Source organism: Uloborus diversus, unplaced genomic scaffold (genome assembly GCF_026930045.1).
Source record: "Uloborus diversus isolate 005 unplaced genomic scaffold, Udiv.v.3.1 scaffold_709, whole genome shotgun sequence".
Classification (NCBI taxonomy): domain Eukaryota; kingdom Metazoa; phylum Arthropoda; class Arachnida; order Araneae; family Uloboridae; genus Uloborus; species Uloborus diversus.
The window spans coordinates 20,614-46,444 of record NW_026558911.1 but is presented as its reverse complement, the minus strand read 5'-3'; the positions used below and the strand labels follow the sequence as shown (position 1 = coordinate 46,444).

At 36.8% G+C, this 25,831-nt stretch overlaps 1 protein-coding gene across 1 annotated transcript; it reads right to left on the bottom strand.

Annotated features, from left to right (window-relative positions):
• Positions 1 to 3,998: 3,998 nt before the first annotated feature.
• LOC129233770 (uncharacterized) lies at positions 3,999 to 7,273 on the bottom strand (the record flags this gene model as incomplete). The annotated part of the gene is made up of 7 exons (XM_054867749.1): positions 7,229 to 7,273; positions 7,113 to 7,145; positions 6,749 to 6,829; positions 6,591 to 6,656; positions 5,781 to 6,517; positions 4,350 to 4,430; positions 3,999 to 4,257 (listed from the first exon to the last, which is right to left on the bottom strand). Coding segments are annotated over exons 1-7 (1,302 nt in total), but the record flags the coding sequence as incomplete, so codon positions are not given.
• Between the last annotated feature and the right edge of the window lie 18,558 nt (positions 7,274 to 25,831).

Sequence of the window (25,831 nt, the reverse complement as noted above, 5' to 3'; positions counted from 1 at the left end):
AATGGCATTCATATCCTTGTCCAGTGTAGATAAATGATCCGTAGCAAAGTGTTGCGTTTGATCCTCGGGTAACAACACGTATTTCTTTGCATTATCCATGAATGAGAGACGTTAAAACAGATAGTGCTGCAGGTATTAAAATACTTAGGAAACCGTCTCCTTTTTGAACGAGGATGCGTCGTTTCTTGAACAAGGGAACTTTCTGCTGCGCTAACACTCGCAGAGTCCTTTTATATGGTCTCAGTCTTTTCAAACGTTGTTTACTGAATGGGATGTTGCCGCATAATAAATTCTTACAGCATTCACATAGTGCTTTTATAACACTATTGGGAGCTTTTCTCAACAACGCAGTACGAAGTTTGCTGTTTTTTAAAAGCCGGAGCTGCTCTAAATTTTGTTGCGCAAAAGATGACATTCTGCTTTCAAATGACGTATTTGGTGGTGTGTACTGTTTATTTATAGAAAATTGGCATATGCAGCCGCTTTTGCCAAAGCGCAGTGCTTAAAATAAGAGGAGTGCACCGGACAAGAAACATAACTGCTTTCTAATTCATGAAATTTAGGGCAACCAACATCATTTAAATCCAGTACTTTTTTTCCAGACAACTTTTCAAAAAATTTGCACTTCTCCAAACCTTTGACGTATATGTCAGTAAAAGAAACAAATAACATAGTCAGAATGTGACGTAGAGCTTTGTAAGGTAACTCGCCACTTTCCCAGGACAATCCATGTAAATTTCGGATTATCCAAGAATAACTTTTTTGTTTCCTGTACGATAATTCTTCCCAGGGTCGAGGAGGTAAGAAGGACCAACGGCCATGGTAATTGTGATTCACAGAGTAAAATGCAAGCTCCTTAATAACATAGCTATGTGGGGCTAATTGAAAGCCCTCAAAATCAACTACAACAGCAGACATGTTTCCTCTTCCTGTTTCTACACCATAAATGACTAACGAGGCTCGTACGCGTAATTTATATCTCCTGGAAAAATTCCTGTGCGCATGCGTAAACGGTCATGAGTTTCGGGTCTAAAGTCTAGAAAAAGGTATCCGTACGCGGGACTTGTGGCATCACTAAATATTTCTAGAAAAGCCTTAACTTTGCCTGGAAACATTTGGCGAGCAAGGTGAGTAATTTGACTTTTATCTCTAGGGTTTTTGTACAGCACTAAATAATGGGAGTTTAAATTAATTGTTCGCATTTCCGTACTTTTATAAAAAATATTTTGAACTATGAATATGCAACTAATATTTCTATGGTGACTTCCTTTCGTAAAAAGTTTGGTCAACCGCGAATCGTTTCCTAGTTCTGACATCAAATCATCAATCACAATAACAACGTCTCGTACAGTATTTAAATGAGAGGGTAACCCTTCTACAAATTCAATATTTTTCATCTTATTAAACAAGGGCTGATAGACTCCATAGCAGTAAATAATCTTCTGAGGTTGAGGCCTAAACATGTTTTCTTCGATTAAGCGCTTTACGAACACAGTTTTGCCAGAGCCCGTGGGGCCTGAAATCATACACGTGGAAGGATGTTTCAAGTACGGGAACTCCATTTTGAATGATTGTCTTACGCGTATACAAAGCTTTTTATACCTTTAATAAAAGAGAAAATTATACCACCTTTTATAGGAATCCATTTGTCCTGAAAAAAGAAAAGTTTGCCCAGAATGGGTCTTTTTTTTTTTCTGTGTGGCCCTGAAAAGGGCCTTTGTTTTTTTTTTTTTCGTGGTTCTGAAAAGAACCTTTTTTTTTTAATATAGTCTCATAAAAGACTTTTTGCTATATAAGCATTCCAATTCATGTTAATTTGGGTGGCCCTGAAAAGGGCCGTTTTTTTTTTTTTTTTTTTCTCTTGCTTCTGGGAGTTAGAATCCGCTCTATTTTTCTAGAAGCCGTAGGGGAGTGTCAAAAAGTTCTCTTTTATAACTCTTTTGTCGTACACAATTCTGTACAATTTACTCTCCGGCTTGTTTATCACTCTCCTTCTTTTTGGATCTCTTGTGATTTTTCTCTCGTCATAAGTTTCAATTTTTGAAGTGTAATCTAGCTCACTGATAATCGCTTTTAAGCTATGAAAATTTAAAATCAAAGAATTTTTAAAATTAAGAGTAAAACCTCTTATTTTGCAATATGTATTTCCAGAAGCCGTCTCATATGCGTAATTCTTGGGTCCTCCTGAAAGATAGCAAAGAATATTTAATTAGGAAAAAATAGTCTTTAAAAATGGAGCAATTACGAAAAAAGAGTCATAAGATAAAGAATAAAATAAATACCTGAGACGAAGGTTTTAATTTTGTCCCCATTCAATTCATCAGTGAAGTCACCGAGAAAATTCCCCAATGGGGGGTCATTTAAGCCATTACTCGCATAAATTATGGAGTCTGTGTCATGGTACAACACAGACTCCCCCAACTTATCCATTTCTTCATAAAGTTTGAGTCTGGCCCAAGCTGTTGTAAAAATAGCTATAAAAATGTTGGTGGAAATGTCTTCCGTTACGAATTCTTCCACCATTTTATACTGTATCGCCGCAATTTCTGGTGCAGGAAAATAGACGTCTTGTACCTGTAACAAACAGAAAAATGAGGTATTCATTAACTCACGTTAAGAACAATCAATAAAGAAAAATTTAAAGAGAAGGGAAAAAAGATCAACTCTTACGTCTTTTGTGGAATCCAAAAAAAGTTTGTTGAAATGTTCCACTGTATGGACGTACTCTAATTTCGGTTTATTCATATTCATTCCCCACCTGTAAAGAAAAGAGCATTGCATTAAAATCTATGTTCATTTAGATGTGTGCTTATTACAATTGAAAAAAAAAATATTGCTTACCTCCCCCAAAAGCTGTTCAATGCTAATTTTGCTACTTGTCGTCGACCAGGGTTTATCATCACAGACGAAATATCTAAATGTACTCCTTCTTTCTCTGCATACTGGCGAATATATTGTTCTTTCTCTTTATCAGTCACGCACTCTACAGGCCAGCCACTGCTTTCCTGTTTTATCTTGAGAAAGAGATCAATATATGATTTAAATAAGGAGTCTGTCGAAGATTCAAAGTGATAAACTTCGTAAATCTAAAGTGGAAAAAAAAAGAAACATGTTAGCCTATTTGCTCGAAACAGTACTCTTGCTATTTTTTCTTTATTAAAAAACCAACAAACATAAAAACACAAACTTACGTCCATGACTTTGTATCCTTTTTTTATTGCCAGCTTCAGTTCTTCTGTACACCAGGTACCTATCAATGCTCGGTCTTCGCCTTGATGAGTACAGTTTTCTTGGGTCATGTGTTCAGTACAGGATCGGCACAAGGGAAACATTAATTTATCCTTGCATCTGTACGGAAGTATTGGCAAAAACAATCCTCTTGGTGCTAAAACTTTGCATTTTATTATTCCAAAGTATTTGCAAGGATCGTCAAAGTTTTCCGTTATAATAATAGGATGACCCACTGGGTAACGACAGTACTTATTCACCTGAAAAGTTTAAAAAACAATGATTAGAAAGAAGTGGAGGGAGAAAAATATATAAGTTAACAGCTTAAGAAACTTACCCATGGATAGAGAGAAGTAAAATCTACGTATTTTACTATCCCTTCGTAATACAATCGAATAGCATTCGTACGGCCTCCAAAAAAAGCATCACGAGGTTTTAAGCGATCTTGCACATTGTGGCATTTGATAAAAGACTGTAATTCTTCATTTATCTTCACTTCGTTTTTAAATTCATGTTCCCACTTTTCCACTACTTTGAATCCCATGGATTTTAGTTTGGCTGTAGTTCTTTGAGTTTTCTCATACAAACTGCTCATAGAAACTCCAGAGAGTGGATTTGTCACACTGGTGTCATAACAAGATGGGCACCCATGGAAAAAACAGCCCTAGAAAGAGAAATTATATATGAGGGAAAAACGGATGTGAAAATAAAAATTACTATATATTTTTTTAATACATAATTTTCTGAAAAAAAAAAAAAGAAAAACTTACATGATATTGGTAGACTGTCTTCAAACTTTCGCAGTAACCATCTACTGAAATACCGCTCAATTTCTTCTCTCCCAATCCGTTTAGAGCATGAGCTATACAAATGCCTTCCATGGTTGCCACATAGTCTAACCATCTAATTGCATCAGCACTATAATTGGTAGAATTTATGTAGCCTCGTAATGGAACCATGGCTATAGCATTGGGCTTGATATGTGATGATCGATACACTGCCATGCATGCCGATGCAATAGTAATGTAGCTAAAGAAAAAATGTATCAAAGTTAAAAAACTAAAAACAAATCTCGAAAATTAAAAAGTGTAAATATATTTAGAAAAACAAAACATACGTACCAAAACGGATCCACCTTTGCAACCTCCAAAAACTGCTTTCGGAACTCTAAACAACAGCGACGTAGTATATTTACATCAGAACTAAAAACATAATAAAAATAGTATTAGACAAAAGAAAATACAATAAAAAGGGGAAATATTTAATTATATTTTAAAGATTGCGTACCGACAGTAGGCCAGGATCTCTTCTTGAAAATTAAACTCTTCTTCTGCATGCTCACTGTACCAGGAAAGAAACGACTCCCGGACAGAAGTTGACATAGTATCGGGGCTGTAAAATTTTTGCTCGGGCATTCTTCCTACGTAATTTTGATATTCACGCACGTTGAAAAGATGCGGAAAGAACCCCTTCTTCTGCTCTGTCATTCCGAAGCACGACGGAAGCTTCGATAGAGCCATTGGTAAAAAGTTGAACGAGTCAATGACCCGCAAGTTGAGACACTTGAGAGTAATGGACATCACTTTTGATCCACATGGAATTACATCTGGTGTCAAACCTTGTTCTAATAGCCAGCTTAACACAAACTGCCCATCGAATCTAAAAAATAAAAAAAAATAATTAATTTACCGATGTGGAAAAATAAGAAAGAGAAACATTTACTTGTGAAAGATTATACTTACCCTTTCATGTTATGAGCAATAGCTGTATACCCCTTATGCTCTGGTGAATATAACCATGCACAAAAATCTTGACAGGCACTGTAACCTTTAAATATCATTTCTTCACCACCTGCGTACTGAGCGACAGCAAAGTTGACTTTATGCTCCCCCGAAGACTGGTCTGTCTCAAAATCAAAGAAAATGAGCTTTTCGGAGGAAGGCTTTGGTTCTATGGTGCGTAAGTAACACCGGTGTTCACTAGCTATGACGTAGTTATCACAACTAGGACATTTGGTGGTTCCGCATACATGCTTATCCTTTGCACATTCTCGCCGCAAAATAACCTTACAGCATTTTCTACACTGATACATCTAAAAAGAATAAATAAATAAATCAAAATAAACACTATTGGGCCTTCAAAATATGGTAACTGAAACTAGGTACGAAAAAAAGTCTTTAGAGGGACTTACCACATCACACAAGGATAGCTCTTGATTTCCGCTAGTAGCCTTATGAGCCTCGAAACAAGCTGTAGAGCGACATAACCGCTCGCAGTCCAGACACCTTATGGGTTCCCCAAGCGTGCACTGCTTCCTTAAGCAAATGTGGCAACTATCTGGGCAACGATGAGCATGAGCATTTTGATAAGGCTTATCGCAGGACTCGCAATAGAAGTGGGAGCCATAAAATCCTCTTAGATTTTTGATGACGTTAAAATGCTCCTTATGTAGATACAAGTTTATTCGCTTGCCCCGATTTGGACCTTTGTACGAAACCTAAAAAAAGGAAATATATGAAAATAAATAGCACTAATAAAATAGATATCAATACGGAAATGTCAGCATGAATGAATAAAAATATACCTTGTTCATTTCTTCTGTTGATATCACTGCAATTTGTACCCCTAAATGTTTCTCAAACTCTGCTATTTCCGCGTACGTACAGGGACCTAAAGGTACACCGGATGCAGCATGTAACTCCTTAGCCCGGTTCAACAGAGTCAGGCGATTTCGTTTTTTAAACGATTCGATAGCCGTGCGGTCATTGTCCAGGTGAGCTAATGCACAGACAATGGCCATTGCACAACAGAGTCCTTCACTGTCAGTCGGGATTGTAATGACGGACCTTTTATTAAGACAATCCACGTCCGGGTTTAACATTCTCCGTCGACCTGCTCCCACGTCTCGACGAATAGTGACCACGTCAGCTGAAAAACCGGAATCCAAAGCAATCTCGTCCTTCGATTGCAACACTTTGAGAATTGCAGCCATGACTGTTTCCAATGTGAGATCTGATACAGGCATCAGTCGTGTTGAAATGGGCTTGTCTAAACCGTCAGCTTGAATATAAATACGAATCAGATCCGTCGGCCTCAAATCTTCACTAGCACGACGAATTATCATTCTGAATAGTTCTCGAACGGAACTAATTGCTGCGACCAACGGCTTACCGCGAAGTTCCTCGGGCAACTTCTCCAGATCTACCTTAGCTCTGAAAGTTTTCTGACTCGCCTTATATTTTTCGATCCAACGCCCTTGAATCAATTCCATTTGCAATGCAGCTTCCATCTATATAAAAAAGAAAAACGTGTTACTCAAATTGTCAAAATTCCACAATTAATTTTGTTAATAGTTTACTTACATCTTGAGCGTCATCTATTTCTCTTTCATCAAATTCGGGTTCAGCATGAGAAGGACCTGGGGTATTCTATAAGGATTGAAAAAAAGAGAGTCATAAAAAACGCGGATTGCTCAATACAGTAAAACTAACTTCATAATAATCATAAAAAAAAGAGTTACCTCAAAACCCGAGCCATTTTGGTTATTCACCTTAAACACTTCTGATGCTTCAGCAAAAGACTGGGTGTCTTCTCCAATAACCTAAAATAAAAATATCGTAACATTCATGAAATCCGCTATGTGTTAAAAATAATAATAATAAAGTTTAAATAAGTATAACTCCTTACATCGTTGTCATCAATTTCGTAAAATTCTTGAGTCGGCTCTCCTATCAACTGTAAAAATAGAAAAGAGTTTTAAAATAAACAAACTCTATGAAAAAGACAAGTACATATGGAAATTAACTCAAAAATAAATTCTAAAGCTAAAGCTATTTATAAAAAGAAATGCATAGACAATTAGAAGAAAATTTTAAAATACTTACGTCGTCGTCAGAATCCCTTAGTTCTTCAGCATACTGTAAAAGAGAAAATAAAAATTAATGAACTCGCCTGAATATCTTTAAAGCTAAAATAAAATGAATAAGACAAATTTACTTACATTGCTAGAAGCTTCATCCAGTGTTCTCTTATTTCCAATAGGCATGTTGAATACTCGACAGAGGGCAAGAAAAAATGCCAACAAACTGTTGCTCAAAAATTCTGAAACTGAGATAACCAACTGAAGGAATTGGTATTTATGTGGTCTAACCTATGACGTATGTGATGTCGTCAACATGGAACTCGCCAATCCCATTAACGGGAACGACATGACGTCAGCAAGAAACAAACAGTTGTAGCGCCCTCTAACAGTCATAGTGCACATGGATTTAAATCCTGTTCACTCTTGTCTGGACTCATTGCCTGCGTGTTCATGACATGAACAACTTTGGGCAACCTTAGACGAAGGGGAAATATGTTGAGTCATTTGCTTTACATGTTTGTGCAAATCTTGGAGCCACTTGAAATAGAGCAATATCATTGCATTAGTTTTTCACTCTCATAAATACTTTAAATATGTTCGAAAAAGAACGAAACAAAAAAATTAGAGTTACTTTTTTTTTTTTTAAACACATTTATACCTTTTTTTTTTTATGAATTGTAATACTAATGTTTTAGATTGTTTTTTCCTTTCACAAACATTGTTCGAATTGAAGTACTTGAACTTAGACTTTTTTTCCTCTAAAAGTATATATATATTGTTTAAATATCCATTATATGCTTTTGTAAAAATATTGTAAGGCAATGAAAACACAAACTTATTCTGAGCAATGACATTTTATTTGGAAACTAAATATTTACATACAATCATTTTCTGTACATAAATACAAATTACAGTTGAAGCAATTATTCAAAAAATTCGAATGCATCCGCTGGGCACAGTTTCTCTCGGGCTAATCTTAATATTTTATTTAATTGAGCTTGTTTTAAAAACAGTTCGGTAAGGTACATTGCAGGCTTCATGTTCAGGAAGGGCTGTTCTTCCCATAGCTTCTCTCGAAATGATTCTGCGATATCCTCTATTTCAATTGTAAAGGCTACCGAATTGAAATCCTCAATACGATTTCCCCACAATTCCTCAGCCAATATTTTGGGCTGCTTGAGACCTTTTTCTTTCATGATGCTGCATATGATGAATTCCAACACGTTGAAAAGGTACTGGGTACCTAAACCGCTATCTAGAGATTCAGGTAGAAGGTTCTTGGCTAAAGGTGTGTCCGCGATCGAACTATAAGCCGAAAAGAAGTCCATTGCTGCAAACTGGTGGTCTAGAAGAATATTGGAGATAGGATTGTATTGGCGGATCATTTCATCCCACTGCTCTGCAGACAGTGTTAGGGATCGGGTGTTCGATTTCTCTGTTTGTGCTAAACGGGTGAACTTAAAATTCGCAAAATCAGAGCTCTCGATGGTCAGTTCATGTTCAAATAATGTTTGCAGTTCCCTGTTTGTTTGAGGCAAAGTTTTCCTTCCAAGAAGGTACGGAATCCACCAGGCGCGTAGAGTTATGCCTTCGGTCGTAGGGTAAAACTTCTCCCCGTATTTTTGAAACTTCCTTACATGAAGACTAACAGTTGACTTGTAAGTAGCTGCATACACGAAAACATCCTCTCCAATGGGAAACATCCCTTTCGGTATGTTTTTCTCCATAAAAGGTATCCCAGTTTCTTCATTTTTTGAAGATTTAGCTATTCTTTGCGGTTCTTCACTTTTTCGTTTCAGACTGTTAGAGTTCATCGTGAAATAAAATTGTAGATCTTAGTTCAAGCGCTGTGCGAAGGAAACTGATGTCTGGTGTGAGCTGGAGATCTTATATGCTTGCTGAAATGATCTCTGATTGGTCAAGTTTTCTGTGACGTAATTGATGACGTATGTAACCATTGCTTAAGCATGTAGCAAAATCTTTTGTTCGACATAAAACATGTTAGAACGTGTAGGAACGACACCAGACGTCATTAAACTCTTGTTTGACAGAAAAAACATTCAAGTCTTTCATAAATAACGTACACCTACCGAAGTCGCCATGGCATGGTTGGTAAAGCGTGCGCCAAATCATCTGTGGTTCCTTTATGCATTAGGGTCTCAGGTTCGAATCGCACCAGAAACATTTTATTTTTATTTCAAGAAAAAATAAACAAATATATATACATATTTACAAAAATGTCATAAATAATCCGATAGATGGCGCCACCATCGTTCAACCATTTAAATTAGTTTCCATTACCTCCAAAATAATCCAATAGATGGCGCCACTAATTTTTTTTCTAGCAAGCAATATTTCTCACATCTCAAAAAATATTTCTTTATTGCTCCCAGCTTTCGACAGATGGCGCCACTACTGAGAGTTGTCCATGTAAAGCTTTATTATCCTTCCCTACTAACTGCTTAGTCCGGTCTAGTGGTTAGCTCATCCTCGTTCGGAGCTAAAGGTCACGGGTTCAAATCCCAGGGAGAGCATTTTAGAATATTACCCTCGTAAATATTTCAGAATAATTTCAATAAAATAAATTAATTAAAAAAACAAATTAATTAAATTAAACCATTCAAGCTCAGACATGAATAAACATGATAAATGACGTAATACAAGATGGCGGATGATTCAAGATGGCGTCGTTCATGACGTCATAGATGACGTCATCATACCCTCGTAAAAGACGACAAGAAATCAGTGACGTCATCCTAAAAATACCCTCGTAGAAGACTACGAGAAATCAGTGACGTCATCCTAAAAATACCCTCGTAGAAGACTACGAGAAAAATCCAAGATGGCGGACGACCACGCCCCCTTCAGGACTGTTGAGTTGTTTTCCTCCTTCTGCCCCTATAGTGGCCTACTTACTACTCCCGAGTAACATAGGCTATATTTTAACCGACTTCAAATGTAGCATGAGACGATTTATTTGCTTAAAAAAAAAAAAAATAGCAGTCTTTGTATTTGTGTATGTTCTACTGTAGCACCTAAACTATTTATCCGACTTTCATGAATAAGGTGTCAATTGATTCGGTATTATGGCCCAAGTAACGTACGCTATCAATCGACTTCAACAATAGGAGGAGTTGATTTTACCTTGTAAAACTCTATTTTAAAGGATTTTTTTAGCGTGGGTTTTAAACAAATTTATTAATAACCCGACTAAGGGAACAAAGGGTAAGAAACAAGTTTGGTGTTGATTACTATTATAGTCTTATTAAGTAAAATCAATCTTTTGTTGTTTAAACTTTCTATCAGCTTCATGTAATAGCAATAAATTAAGTTTACCATTCTTGTATATCAAACTAAAATGCTTACCGTAAATTACTCACGCTGTTATTTTTTCCATCTTAGATTAAAACGGAAAATATTTAAATAAAACAAAAGATTAAAAAACTGAATCCCGACTACGGCAAAAAAACCTAAAAGATAAGAAACAAGGTAGGTGCTGTTTAATATCATCGTCCTATTGAGTAAAACCAGTAATTTGATAGGTTAGATATTTCTATTTATTTAGTTCTATTGAAATCCTCTGTCACTTTCGCATTAATAACATTATAATTCAATTCATATACCGTAGTCGTGCGGTATAGTAGAACTGTAGTTGAGAACGCACGACAACGGCATTTGAATTGAATTATAATGTTATTAATGTAAAAGTGACAGAGGATTTCAATAGAACTAAATAAATAGGAATATCTAACCTATCAAATTACTAGTTTTACTCAATAGAACGATGATATTAAACAGCACCTACCTGTTTCTTATCCTTCAGGTTTTTTTTTTTTGCCGTAGTCGAGTTTCAGTTTTTTAATCTTTTATTTTTTAGAGCTACAACTTCCGAGGGAGTGCTCCAAACCTCTTCTCTCCTACCATTATCAAAGACAAGTAGAATGCATCTTTAAGACTGCAAATTAGAAAAAATTCTTGTTGCGGGCCCTAGAATCACTCCTCCACGTCACATCACAAAAAGAGCGCATTGAACTCCGTTTTTAGCACTACAATTTCAGAAAGAAATCCGCCGGACAACCCCCGAACCATCCTCCTCTGAACATTATTGGACATAATGTTTGCGTTTTGAACGTTTCAATTTCGAAAAACGGGCGTGGGAGAGGGAGTCGCACCCGAGCGCATAATATTACGAAAGAGTTAGAATGCATTTTTAAGATTACAAATAAAGAAAAATTTTCTGGGATATGGACCCTCAAATATCTCCTCACTCTAACATCATCAAAAAGATCGCCTAAAACTGCATTCTTAGAGCTACAAGTTCGAAAAATAGACAGGTGAGCGACACCGAACCTCTTCATTCCTAACATAACCAAAGATCGTCTAAAATGCGTTTTTAAAACTAAAAATTTCGAAACATTTCCGGGGGAGAAACCCCCGGACTCCCTTTACTTCGGAGTTAATACTATGCTTAAGGGTTGTTCATATCACTTCCTTTTAAATCAGAAATCCTATACAGCCGCCACAGAACAAACAGTACTTACAGAAATACCACTTTGAGGCGACGATTATGCATACATTTGTTGAGAAAAAGGCTGTAACCTTCTCAATAATTTTTACTTATGATAAACTTGTGTCGCCTAGTAAAAATTCCTTAAAAAATGCTCTGCTGTGAGCAATAAGATGCTTTACTGTGTGTCTGTAAATTCATCGGTCGGCCGATAAGATAACTTTGTTGAATAACTGTCCAGGACCTTCTAAGGCCCTAACAGCTGCCTGTAATAATAGTTTGTAGGGGACAATGAACACGTAAAAGCAGGGCCGCCTCCAGGGGTGGCGTAGAACCGTGGCTGCCAATTTTAATTTAGGGATGAACAAAGTAAAAAAAAAAAAAAAGAAAACCTTCTCAGTATTTAAAAAAATTAAATAGAAGTAACAAAATACCAAGTGACAAAATCCCGTGACAAAAAATATTTTCTCATCAAAATTTTGAAAGAAAATGCAACCCTTGAATATTAAACCTTTAAGTATTATTTAGGAACATCCACGGTTCTTTATTATAATTCACCTAACTAAAGGCAGCTGAAATTTTTCAAGACATTCTGACAAATTAAAAAAAAAAAAAAAAATCAACCAAAAAAAGTATTCAGTACATAGTAAAAACCTATGACAAATTTTAATTTAATACAATGAATGAATAGCTGGATAATAATGGCGGTTTCAATAGGGGCCGTCGAAGCATGTTTTAAATAGAAAAAAAGTTAAAATGCAGTAAGGGAGATTTAAAACATTGCAACGTAATGAATACTAAGTGTTTCAATGTATAAAACGAAAGTAAAATAAAACTTTATTAAGCTATTCTAGCTGGAGGATATTTAAAGTAAAATTAAGTTGGAATAAGATCTGGTGTCCCTGAAAAGTACCACATCAGTCCAAAATGCTGAAAAATATTTTAACGAATCTCAAACTCTTTATTTTCAAACAACTTCAAACATCAGGTTGGAAATTTAAAATTTCACTATGAAAAAAACAAAGACCAAAATGATCTCGGAAAAGATATACTGGGGGAGGTTTTTCCCATAAAATTTGTATCAATAATTTAATAAAAAGATAGAGACTTAGCAAAGAATGCGAAAGGGAGAGACATCCTCTAGCCTTACCCTTCATTTTACACCTTCAAGGTAGATTAGAAACATGTTTAAAACTTCTATTTTGAAAGAGTGCAGGGGACGTTTCTAAATCGGAACCCAGTCCCATCTCATATCGCCTATCGTTATCAAAGATGGCCTACAATTCGTATTGCACATAAGACCTTCAGAAACTGACTTTAGGGGGGGGGGAACAATTGATAGGGGGTAACAAACTTTTTGAAGAACTTCAATTTCAAAAAACATAGCCCTCCCCCCAAAGATCGTCAATTGTCACCTAAATTGGCACTTTGGGAACTTCAATTGAGAAATTTTGCCCTGATAGAATTCCTGAACGCCCTTCTCCCCCTAGTGTTTCAAAACAATGCTTACGCATACGTTTTAGAGCTCTGATTTTGAAAAGGTTTTGGGGGAATTCTCCAAATACCCCCTCCCGCAAACATCGCCCAAGATCATTTCATAAGTCTAGCAATGCGTTTTTGAAGCTATAATTTTGAAAATTTTCCGGGGGAGTGCCCCCGAACCCCCCTTCCCCCATCATCAGCAAGAATTTTAATTTTTACTATGCAGGTGTTCGTATTATTGATTCTTTTTCTCCACATTCGTAAACGCAGTTATCCTAATTTGAATACTCAAATTCTAACGGTGACTCCCCACTAAAACTAGAAGATGTATCCGCTGTATCTTTTATATCTGAAAAAAAAAAAAAAAAATTAAGGACGGTGGGAGCGTCTTCTCTGCAAGGAGCAAGTCTTAAGGGGCCGGTTGGCCTGTAAATGCCAGGGCCGGTTCATGTTGCCCCATCCGCCACTGTGTGAGTTTCTCAACACGTTAACTTTTTCCAATAAAAAATATAAAAAAATCATCTTATTATTAGTTGACATTTTTTAATTTTTTACAGAAAAGATATTTAAGTAAGTGCACAAACTAATGATCAGCAACGGAAAAAAAAATCAATTTAAACTGAATGAGTTTTATATTTACATTTCATAGAAAAATGTCAAGGCTGTTTCCTAACTTATCTACTTCGAAAAATTATGAAGATGTTTTTAAACTTACATGTTATCAACTAATAATAAAAAAGAAAACAAAATACACCTTTAAAAATTTTACTTCATAAAACTTTTTACAAAACTTAAGAAAAACAAAAGTTATCTTGAATTTTGAAGCAATGTTTGGCAGATTTACATGCTGACAATTTCAATTTTTGAACAGGTCGTATTGAAATGGGCCGCGCCGAAATGGGTTTCGCGCTGATATGGCCGCGCCAAAACGGCGGCGCCGAAACGGCCGCGCCGAATAGTTTCATTCCGACCTCGGGTGTTCCCGACTTCGTTGTCCGTGCAACCAAACACAACCAAAGGTAAATTACAGCTATTTTTCATACGCCAATTTCGTAAATTTTCTGGAGACGATCCCCCCACCCCTTCCTCTGATGTCACCAAAGACAGACTATAAAATGCGTTGTTACGACTAGTAAATTTCGGTATCTTTTACTTTCTTCAAAGTTGAAACATGCAAATTGCTCTTCAGGGGCGGCACATTAGGTCTTAGCTCACGGGCGACCGACACCCTAGGATCGGCCCTGGTCCCGAAGGATTGACCAATTAAACAGTTTTATGCTGTCGAAAGGGGCATAGCAAAAAGGAAGTCCCCTTTGCTTGAGTCAGAAGGGGTCCGTCCGATTTGCTCTTAGAAGTTATATACTTCGGACAGAAGACGAAACTTAAAACTACAGAAGTGCAGCTGGTAAAAAGAAAAATTTATCTGGCTGATTCTTCCAACGCCCCAAAGAATAGACAACTGCTCATTTAGGAATGGATTTTCTTGGTTATATGTTTGAATTTGGTTTCAAAAATAGTGTATGAATCAAGACTAGACCATCGTAGTCTTAATACACAAAACAAAACATAAAGCAGATATTTTAGCTGTATACTGTAATTATCAAAAATTATAAACGTGCATCTGTTATGCATTCGTTTTTGTTTTTTTTTTTTTTTTTATAAATTGTTTAAAAAAATGCATAAAACTTTGTTGAAAGCACTTAAGTAAATAAAAGCAAACGATTTTTATAGGTTTGGTTAATTTAAAAATTTGGGGCCCCCATTAAATTCGTGGCCCAAGCGCTCATGTGCCTTTGTACACTAGGACGGGTCACTGTGAAACAAAAAGTCATATTTAACAAAATTTATGATATATACTCGCATATATATAGGTAACTGATTAATATTTCTAATCATGATGTATATGACAGGTCTATTGGAAAAAAATAAGATACAATTTCGGGGCCTATGTCAAAGCGGGGCCTGTGGGATATAATTTGCCCTCTTTTTGTTTAGGCAAGAGGCACTGAGAAAATATTCATTCTACATAAAAAGACAACTTTTTATTTATCTAAACCATGACATAAGGCAGGTCTGGCGAAAAAAAACGAATTAAAATTTTGGGGCCTATGGGGGTTACGTTACTACAATAATTACTATTTACAGAATTCGTAACACTGCCCCCTTCCTAAGGACTGCACGTCCCGGGCAGTACAATCCCCAGAAAGGGTGCCAAACTTCTATCACAAGTTCACAAATACACACATTAAATAATAACCAGTAATGCATAGGAAACACAATAATAACAAGAAATATTACTAAACATTAAAAGCAAAAAAATTATCTACAACTTTTATGTTATCAAACATGGTTGTTTACGTAATACTCATGAGCTATGGCCATAATATGGGGCTAACCGATCATAATGTACAACCCTAGGTTTTGCATTAGGTGATTTTTGGATCCTCACTACGACGTCATTCACTCGGTTAAGAACTTTATAGGGTCCATCCCAATGCGACTGCAATTTGGGTGAAAGACCTTTCCGTCGGATGGGATTCCATAACCAAACCTTGTCGCCTTCGTTGAATTCATGTCCAGTAGACCTTGTGTCGTATCGGGTCTTCATCTTCTCCGCCGCGATGTTGATCGAGGCCTTCGAGATAGGAAGGCCATCCAACTAGCAAATGACGTCATCGTTCGTCGATCCACAATGATATTGGGAAGTGAGCGCTTTGATTAGTATTTTGGTTTAATTAAACTATTTGGTTTATTTATTATTGTCTTCTACTATTTTAGTAGCATTAAAACTTCTACTTTTTCATTTGAAAACATAAAAAGGAACCAATAATCATACATTAAAAAATACACTGAGCTTAATTCATAGTATTTCACATAAAAACATTTATAAGTCTTACAAATTATTCAAATAACTAAACACGATTTTATTTTACAATCTTGTAAAAACAAAGTGATAAATAAACATAGTTTTATTTTTCATTTGAAATTTTTTTTAACCCTAATCGCATTTTAACTACTCGTATATTGTATTGAAACATTGAGTCTTAAGAAGTATTCAAATAAATAAACTTTCATTTTACAATTACATCAAAACAAAAAATAATTTTACCATTGTATTTGAATAAGAATAAAATGAAATTTTAAAATATAAATAAACATTTTTACTAAAGTAAACGAGAAACATAACTGCAATATGTTTCAAAGACATAACATCAAATTAAAATACATAATACCAGATTATTAATGTTAACTTAGCTTAGCAAATTTATGCTTTTAAAAAGACATGAATGTTTGGGTGCCATCCCCCAAAGTAAACGGTGCCCTACCTCCTTCAATTATGAAAACTTCAAGAAAAATACCCCCATAAACATCTCCCCCATCTCCCTTAAAATTTCAAGGGCACAGTTATTTATAACTATAGCCGTTGAAAAAGCTATCATTATTATGAGACTATGATTCTACCCCTCCCCCCTTCGGTGGGCACTCTCGAAAAGTTACACAGGAATTCAACTTGAAAAACGTTAATTAAAGAATGAATTATACAACATCATGAATACTGTATGTTGTACATCAAAAAAAAAAAAGTATTCAATATCAAAGCAGCCTTTTTTTTTTTTTAAATTGGAATTTGGCTACTTTTCCATTTTCAGCTTTTTCTGCTGCTAATGATTCTTGTGTAGTGGGGGGGGGGGGGGCTTTAATAGTTCATCATTTTAGGCTTTTGAAAAATTATTTTAAAGAGCATTAATTGATGACAAATAACCTTTTTCAAAAAACTTCTCATAGAATGACCATTTTATCAACTTTCTTCAATACTTAAAACTTCATATATGTTAAATTTAGATCAACATTTTGCTGAGTAGGCTCTTTTAGGAATTCAGTGTGACATTTTTGTGACAGGAGGAAGGGAGAGGATAACAAGAAGTGTGACATCATGCGTTGTTTATAACAATATGCTCATGTTGAACAGCGTTACATGTAACAAGGAGGGGGGGGGGTATTCAAAATTTTGCAACATCCTTTATGGACAGCCTCTTAATTCAATTTATGTTACAGTTTCAGAGTTCCTGAAAGCTTTTTAACAGAAAACCCCAAGGAGTTCAAAAATTATATAGTTCAAGACATTTTGCCTTTTTTAAGCATAACAAACAAGCATAGAGCATTTGGCAAAAACACGTTATATCCACTGCTAAAAAGTAATCTTTCGCAAGCCCAGAAATCATGACTCAACCGTTAACTCAACCACAATTTGTACATAAATATCATAAAACTTAAAGACAACAGTGCCAAAAAAAACATATTTTTTTTTTAATTTGCGCACAGAACCAGCTTGTTTGAATAACATTGCAGGGGCGTAGTTGGGGGAAAATGTTTGAGTATCGAACCCACCACCTCCGGCGTTCAAAGCTAATCTTCTTACCTCAGAACTACGGAAGCCCATCAAGGAATGTTTTTTGATCAAAATAACACATGCCAGTGTATAAAACAATTTAATCGAAACCGAAAATATAAGATTAGTTCAGTCAAAAGCCTGTTTCAATAAACTTGTTTACATATTAACTGAATATCAACACCAAGTTACGTTGCTTCTGATAGCAACAAGTATATTCGCGGAAAATTTTGACACGTGTATATTGTCAGCTTGGAAAATCCATTTCGAATAAATGCGTGTACAAGGTTGAAAAAATAAAGAAATAAAAAGTTGCAAGTTAACCGTTTCAAATATTAAAGCAGTATGCTGAAATTACAAATTACAGACAAAGATATCAGAAAAGAAACTGACAATTGTTTGTGTAATGGAGGAAAAGTTACCTTAACTGCATGAAGCATAAAATGTTAATTTATTTATCTGAGAAAAGTACTTACCTCCGAACTTCAAAATTTATTCCATGAGGCGCCCGATTTTTTTCTTCTCATGCAGGTTGTTCGGTAGCGCAAATCGCTGACTCCCTTTCACTTAGCAGACACTCAGACACTTACAAGACTTTTTATATATATATATTTTTTAATTGCTTCTACATTCCGGTACGTTTAAAGGATGAGATAAATCCAACAGTATTGTGTTCAAGAATGTGCATCCGAAGTTACATATTTCCTATTTCATCTATTTCAACCAGAGAAAGCAGCACTACTGTGTGCCTGCAAACTGCACTGCTTTCAAAGTTTCGCGCCAAGTTCAAAGATCGACGACTGGTGGCGTAACGAAGCGGGGGGGAGAGGAGTTGTCTGGCCTGTTATCACGTGGGTCTCGTGTTGATTCGCTCTCGTGCGAAGTTATGAACGTCTTCCAACCGGGCCTGGAGATCCTGGATGTACTCCTCAGGCGATGCAGGCGCATCCGGAGGACGACCGAAGACGAGATCACAAGGTAGCCGAAGCTCTCGTCCAAAGAGCATCTGAGATGGGGCAAATCCGGTAGTCTCGTGGACAGCACTGCGGTAGGCCAGCAGGAACAAAGGTAGCTTCTTGTCCCAATCCTGTTGATTTCTGGATACCATAAGCGAGAGATTGTTCAGAATTGTGCGGTTAAATCTCTCCACCATGCCGTCCGATTGTGGGTGTAGTGGTGTTGTCCTAGTTTTCTCAATTCCGAAAATTTGACATAGGCCCTTAAACATAGCAGAGATGAAATTCCTCCCTTGATCGGAATGAATCTGCAAAGGTGTTCCATATCTCGAGATCCAATGTTGGACTAGAGTCTCTGCTACGGTGGTAGCTTCTTGATCTGGAATGGGATATGCTTCCGGCCGTTTGGTGAAGTAGTCGATGGAAACAAGAATGTATTTGTTCCCATCAGCAGTTCTTGGTAGAGGACCCAGGATGTCGATCCCAATTCGTTCGAAAGGAGCTCCAACGTTGTACAGATGTAGCTTCCCTCTGCTTCTCTTCTTCGGTCCTTTACGAGCAGCACAGGCGTCACAAGAATGGCACCACTTCTCCACGTCATCCTTCGCCTTGCTCCAGAAGAAGCGCTCCCGAACTTTATTGAGGGTTTTCAACACACCAAAATGTCCTCCAGTCGCACTACTATGTATTTCTTTCAGAATAGCTGAAATCCTTGATCGGGGAAGTAGTAACTGCCACCTAGATGTTTTGCCGTCGTCAGATTCCCATTTTCGGTGTAGCACGCCGTTCCGTAAATGGAGCGAGTTCCATAAAGCCCAGTATCTTTTTGTTGCAGGACTGAAGATGGAAACGTCCTGCCAGCTAGGTCGCAGACTGTCACTTTCCATGAACTCCAAAATTGGTTTTATGTCGGGGTCTTCAAGTTGATCTTTTCGAACTTGGTCGTCTCTCCATGGATCAGGTTCTGATGAAATTGGAGTCACTGTCACCTGATAGGCGTTAGGGCTAGTCGTTCCATACTGTTTCTCGATTCGGGAACAATAGTGGCAGTTCTCAGGACAGAGTCTCCTTGATAAAGCGTCAGCATTACCGTGAGATAACCCTTTTCGATGCTTGATCTCCATGTCGTATTCCTGGAGCCGCTGTATCCATCTGGCTATCTGGCCTTCCGGATTTTTGAAGTTCAAAAGCCAAGTTAATGAGGCATGATCTGTCCGAAGCAGAAATTTTCGGCCGTAGAGGTAATGATGGAAGTGTTCTACAGCTTTCACTATGGCCAGTAACTCCTTTCTGGTGACGCAGTAATTTCGCTCCGACTTTGATAAGCATTTGCTCCAGTAAGCGATGACATGTTCATTTCCGTCAATTTCTTGGGATAAAACAGCTCCGATGCCCCACGTTGGGCGCCAAATTGTAACGGATTCGGTGCGACTTCCACTTTCTTGAAATGAAGACACAGTTCTTGATAAAAACACAGGAAATTTATTTACACTATGTACAGGAAAGATCGTCAACAACTGCTAAATTATTCATCAGCAGTTAAGCAATTATCACACAACACCGTAAACTCAACGTTTACACACGTACTTCCAAATACGAAAACAACACAGCGAAATGCCTCGCAATAAACAGAGCAAAAACGCTCTCAGTTCGAAATCTCAATCGAAACTCTCCTTTTTATCACGCAGGACGCTATAAACATCGAAGAATTTTCCACAACATTCTTACCTCTTCTCGAAATGCGTAGACCGTTATCAAATTTTATCAATGAAAAGAAAAGAAAATAGGGGATCGTATACTTTAGCCGAATGAAAAGGGGTTGTATATTCATTACGGGAAACAATTTACAGGTTACGTTACTACAATAATTACTATTTACAGGATTTGTAACAAATATGAATATCAACCCCTTCTGCAAGTTTTCCGGATTTTTCGCATGCAATGAATGTAAGGGAAAAAAACGGAAACGAACAAGTTCACACTAGCCAAGGGCACTCACTTTGGCTCCCTCCCCCCTCTAACTTAACTATCACAGGTGCTATGAATTCAAAGTCAATTATACATTATTTGCTGTAAACTTCTTTGATAGGGAACATTTTAATATAATTAAGATTTTGATGCAATCTGCAAATTGTTATCAATTATCAGTTCATTCAGGCAAAATTAAAAAGGCCAAAAAAAAAAAAAAAATTAGAGCTCTGAATATATTATTATCATTAGCATACAAATGAACTCACACCTATTAGACTATAAAGATTTAGTACAGTTAAGGAGTGACACAAGCTAGGAGCATAAAACAATCGAAATGGAAAAGCTTACAGTTCCTGGAGCCGATGACTACTGATTGCGAGTAGTTGGTGGTAGCCAAACGTATCATTTTAATTTTTTCTAGGAAATGGGGGGGGGAGGGAGTGTGCAAAGGCTGAAACTGGTCGCTCAAATTCTCACGAGCCCCACAGAGCATAGGAGCAGTGACTCAACATCTTTCCACCCATCTTTTCCCCTTTTTATTTTATTTTTTTTATAAAACTAAAAACTGAGACAGATGAAGGTGAAATTAAATTAAATGAAAAGGATTATAAAATCTTCAACATATTGTTCAGAGAAAACCAATAAATTAAAACATCAACAACATAAGAGAAGCGCACTCAGATTGTATTTCATTTACTATTCTCAAGAATATAAAAAAAAATCAACAGTCAAAGAAACTCATTTTGAAACAACATGTATTATCTACCATGTTAAAATCTGTTCTGCGTCTCTTTCAATGTGAATTTATTGCGAATGTTTACAGCAAGCAGAATTTTCCAAACATAACAACAATACAGACGTAAATTAAGATTCAGAAGAAACCCTACGAAAACGGAAATATTTCACAACACAAAAAACAGTAAATCGTGAAATTAAAACGAACTAAAACTTTAAACAGCAATATTTCGCATTGCAATTTCTACCTCACCATTTAGTCCAGTCAATAGGTAGAAAAAAACGGGCTTGCCTTACAAAAAATGGGGTCAAAGATTTTATTTTTTAAATTTGTGTATACTAGTGCCAATATGAAAAAACCAAGTTATCCAACACGAAAGACCTCGGGAGAACTTTTGGGGGCCGAAACCCCCCAAAAATTTGTGACTTTTTGTAGTATTTTCAAAATATCTCAAAAATGGTTAAAATTACAAAAAAACTTCCAATGCAAATGTTAAAGAGGATTAAATTTCCTTCAACTTTTGTCATTACAACATTTTTGTAGCATGAAAAGCAAGCGAGTTAGAGCTTCTTGAAAGTCATACTTTTTCTGAACCCCTTCAGCGAAGTGCGTGAAAGCGCATCGGATAACGGAGGAAAAAAGGAGAAACGCCGGCAGTCTGACCTTGGAAATCATTTGTCTTTCACAGCTGAGGGTAAATGCCTTGTTCCCTTTAATTTAAACAAAACACCCCCATTCCATCCCCCCCCCCTTTTTTTCTCCAAATGAGATGAATCGACTCAATAGCTACTCATGTTGGTCACTTCAGGGTTTGAGCGAGAGTATGTTTTATCAATTTGTGTGTTCTGAATTACAATTTTTTTCCTAGAAATGATTACGCCTGACCAAGGTGTTTTTTTTTTATTATTATTATTATCATTATTATTTGCGAAATCAGTTTGCATGAATGCGAAATAAAGATTGTGAAGGAGAAAGGAACAGAAAATCTTCAAAGATGCAGCGCAAAACGGCAAAATGAAGAACATCAGCGTTTTTTGAAGTTCTTAAAAGAAGTGACAATTCACACTGCCTGTCACAAATGCCATATCAATGAGCAATCAATCTCTTCCCTTGAAGTAATGGTTGAACCTAACATGTTAACTAAATTCCTTAAGAAAGATTTCTGGCAAATTATAACAAAAAGAATTGTCTTATTCTACTTCTTGAGACATATTTCGAAGAGTGTGGTATTGAAGTCAGGCAGACTCAAGATGATGCCGACTCACTCACTTACTGCTTTTTCAAAGGCAAAAGAAATTGAAAAGGTTTTTATAGTGAGCGAGAGGACAGATGACAGCTTTAGGACAGCCTTTCAGCAACTTGTTCTTTTTAAAACCTGGAAGAGGGAATGCTTGTGATTTGTTTTTTCCCCACTAAATCTTCCTAAAGTTTGACCCCAGCAATATTCTTTTCATCCATGCGTCTAGTGAGTGTGATACGACTTCGGCAATCTTTGGCCAAGGCAAAATTAAGTTGTACAAAATAGTCAAAAAAAAAAAAAGAAAAAGAAAAAAGAAAAAAAAAAACCTCCTGAAATTAAGGAAGCTATTGAAGTATTTATGGACCCAATCTGTCATCATGATGCCTTCCTTAGCTGCAGCTGGAGAAAACATTTTGCAAATATTATACACAGGTGACGTAAAGTATTTGAACCTATCTTTGGATACTTTGCAATTTAATCTTTTTATAAAACTAGTATACAGGGCTAAGATAAATCTCTGCAGGGCTACCTCCAACGTGCGGGGAGGGGGGGGGATGCTGGACGTTATCACTCATATCGGTTCTACCACCAAATTCAAAGTTGGTTGGGCAACATAATTGATCCAGAGAAATGGGGTTGGGAACGCAGGACGCAAGGTCTAATGCATGTTGACACGAAAAGAGATTCAGTTACTCAGAATCTTTTGAAGATTGTACCTTGTACCTGCAAGAAAAATTTTACTGTAGCCTGTTCTTGTCACAAGGCAGGTTTAAAATGCTCCAGCACGTGCAAACACTGCAGTGGCACAAATTGTGAAAATGTTGCAGAAATTTCATCTTTGGATGAGACTGCTGAAGAAGATAATTTGTTCCAGGAGCTTTTGACCGCAACAAGGAGATGAACAATTAAAGGACCAAAGCTTTTTTCTACCCCCTACAGATTCTGGGAGGGGGCCGTTTTGAAGGTTCAGGGAGAACCTGAACCTTCAAAACGGCTTCGAAGAAGATAAACAGCGTATTTTGTTATTATTTCTCTATTTGCTTTAAGGTCGAATGAATCTCTCTGTAATTTAGATGTATGTATTAATCTTCTACAGTTGGATTTTCATTTTGTAAGGTAATTCTTTTGGGTTTTTCATGCCTCAAAAAGTCAGTTTCTGCAGAATTTTTTCAAAGTGTTCATTACGTATTACTATTGTACCTTTCTTTATTCATTTTTATGTCTATTGTTTGCTTATTATCACCCTAATATTTATTCATTCACATTTATATTCGAATATTGCATTTTCGCTTGTAATAGAATAGATGGTACGAATTATGTGCTTTAAATGAATGAGAAGATTTTGTAATTCAATTACAAACTGCAATATAAATCATATGTTATTGGAGTCTGACTGAAGACTATCTCTGTCAGACTAGAAATATTAGTTCGTGAGCGGTGGGGGAGGGTTTATTATTATTATTGTATCAGAGCATAGGATGCATGACTGTGTTGATTGTTTGCTTATTAGCTGCCTAATATTCATTCCTTCACATTAATATTTAAAAATCGCGTCTTTGTTTGCAATAATTAGATTAGAATGTACGAATTATATCCCTCAAATGAATGTATATATTGTGTAATCCAGTTACAAATAACAATATATCATCTATTATTGGAGTCTGATGAAGACTACCTTTGTCAGATCAGAAAAATTAGTTCGTGAGCAGTGGGGTAGGTTTTTTTTAAAATTATTATTGCATCGTCGTATGAGCTTTAAATGAATGCGTATGCGTATATATGTATTTCAGTTTCATAATACATCGTTTATTTTTGGAGTCTAGTGGGAACTAATCTGTCAGCCAGAATTGCTACTGTGTCCAGCGCGAGGGGGGGGGGGGGTGAGCAAGAAACTCAAACTACTCAAGATGTCGATAAACTCTCCTGAAACTTAAGTTTCTATTCAAGTTCTAATAATTACGACGCCTTGCTTTCGCTGTGAAAGCTTTTTTTTTCGGAGTAAAGAAAAATGACCTATTTTCAAAGAGCTATAGCAAGCTTGTAATTTGTGCTACAAAAAAGTTGTAAATTACAAAAGTTGTAGGAAATTTTATGTTCTTTAAACTTTATATTTAAAACTTTTTTTCTAAGTTGAACCATTTCAGAGATATTTTGGAAAAAACAAAAAAAGTCATAAATTTTTGTGGTTTTTTCGGCCCCCAAAAGTTCTCCCGGGATCTTTCGTGTTAGATAACTTGGTTTTTCCATGTCGGCACAAATATGTACAAATTAAAAAAATAAAATCTTTGACCCCATTTTTTGCAAGGTAAAATGTATCTATTGACTGGACTAATTTAAAGGGGCGGCTCTGTTTACATTTTACTCGGGGTTGCTATAATGTCTCCAGGTTACCATGCTGTTTAATAGAAACGCGCTCGTTTTTATTTCTCATTTCGCCAATAATTGGTTTTGTTCGGCGATCCTAACCGGTCGACCACTGAGTAACCGGTTGCTAACCGCTGCGTTCTATCATCACCGGTTACCGTATTAATATGAAGCACGTGATCATTACATGTCACGTGATCGATTAACCGGTAGCTACCAGTTGAGCTCGACGAACGCAAGCATTCCCCCGCGTTCGACGAACCTCACCGGTCGACCGGTTACTAACCACAGCGTTCTATGATCAACCGGTTACCATTCTAAGCAGTTGAATGGAGCACGTGATCATTAGCTGTCACGTGGTTAACTAACCGGTAGCTACCGTAACGTAAGCGTTGAGAGCGTTTCAAAATTCGCCGCCGGGAACATTGGGCGCCGAGCATTTTGGACGCCGGTAACATTGGGCGCCGAGCATTTTAGGCCCCAGGAATACTGGGCACAATATGCTTGGCGCCCAAAGTTCCCCGGTGCCCAAAGTGCTGGGCGCCCAAAGTACTCGGCGCCCAAAGTGCTCGGCGCCCAAAGTTCCCGGCGCCCAAAATGCTCGGCGCCCAAAGTTCCCGGCGCCCAATATGCGGCGTCCAATAGTTGGCGCCCAATCTTCCTAGACCGTGTTAATTTTGCCTGAATGAACTGATAATTGATAACAATTTGCAGAATGGACCAAAATCTTAATTATATTAAAATGTTCCCTACCAAAGAAGTTTACAGCAAATATTGTATAATTGACTTTGAATTCATAGCACCTGTGATAGTTAAATTAGAGGGGGGAGGGGAGCCAAAAGTGAGTGCCCTTGGTTAGTGCATTCTTGCACCCTTTGAACTTGTTCGTTTCCGTTTTTTTTCCCTTACATTCATGGCATGCGAAAAATCCGGAAAACTTGCAGAAGGGGTTGCTATTCATATTGTATTGTAATTAACTCTGAATTTGGAGCACTTCAGAAGCGATTGGTAGTTGGGGGAAAGGGTTCCAAACATAACAACAATACAGACGTAAATTAAGATTCAGAAGAAACCCTACGAAAAACGGAAATATTT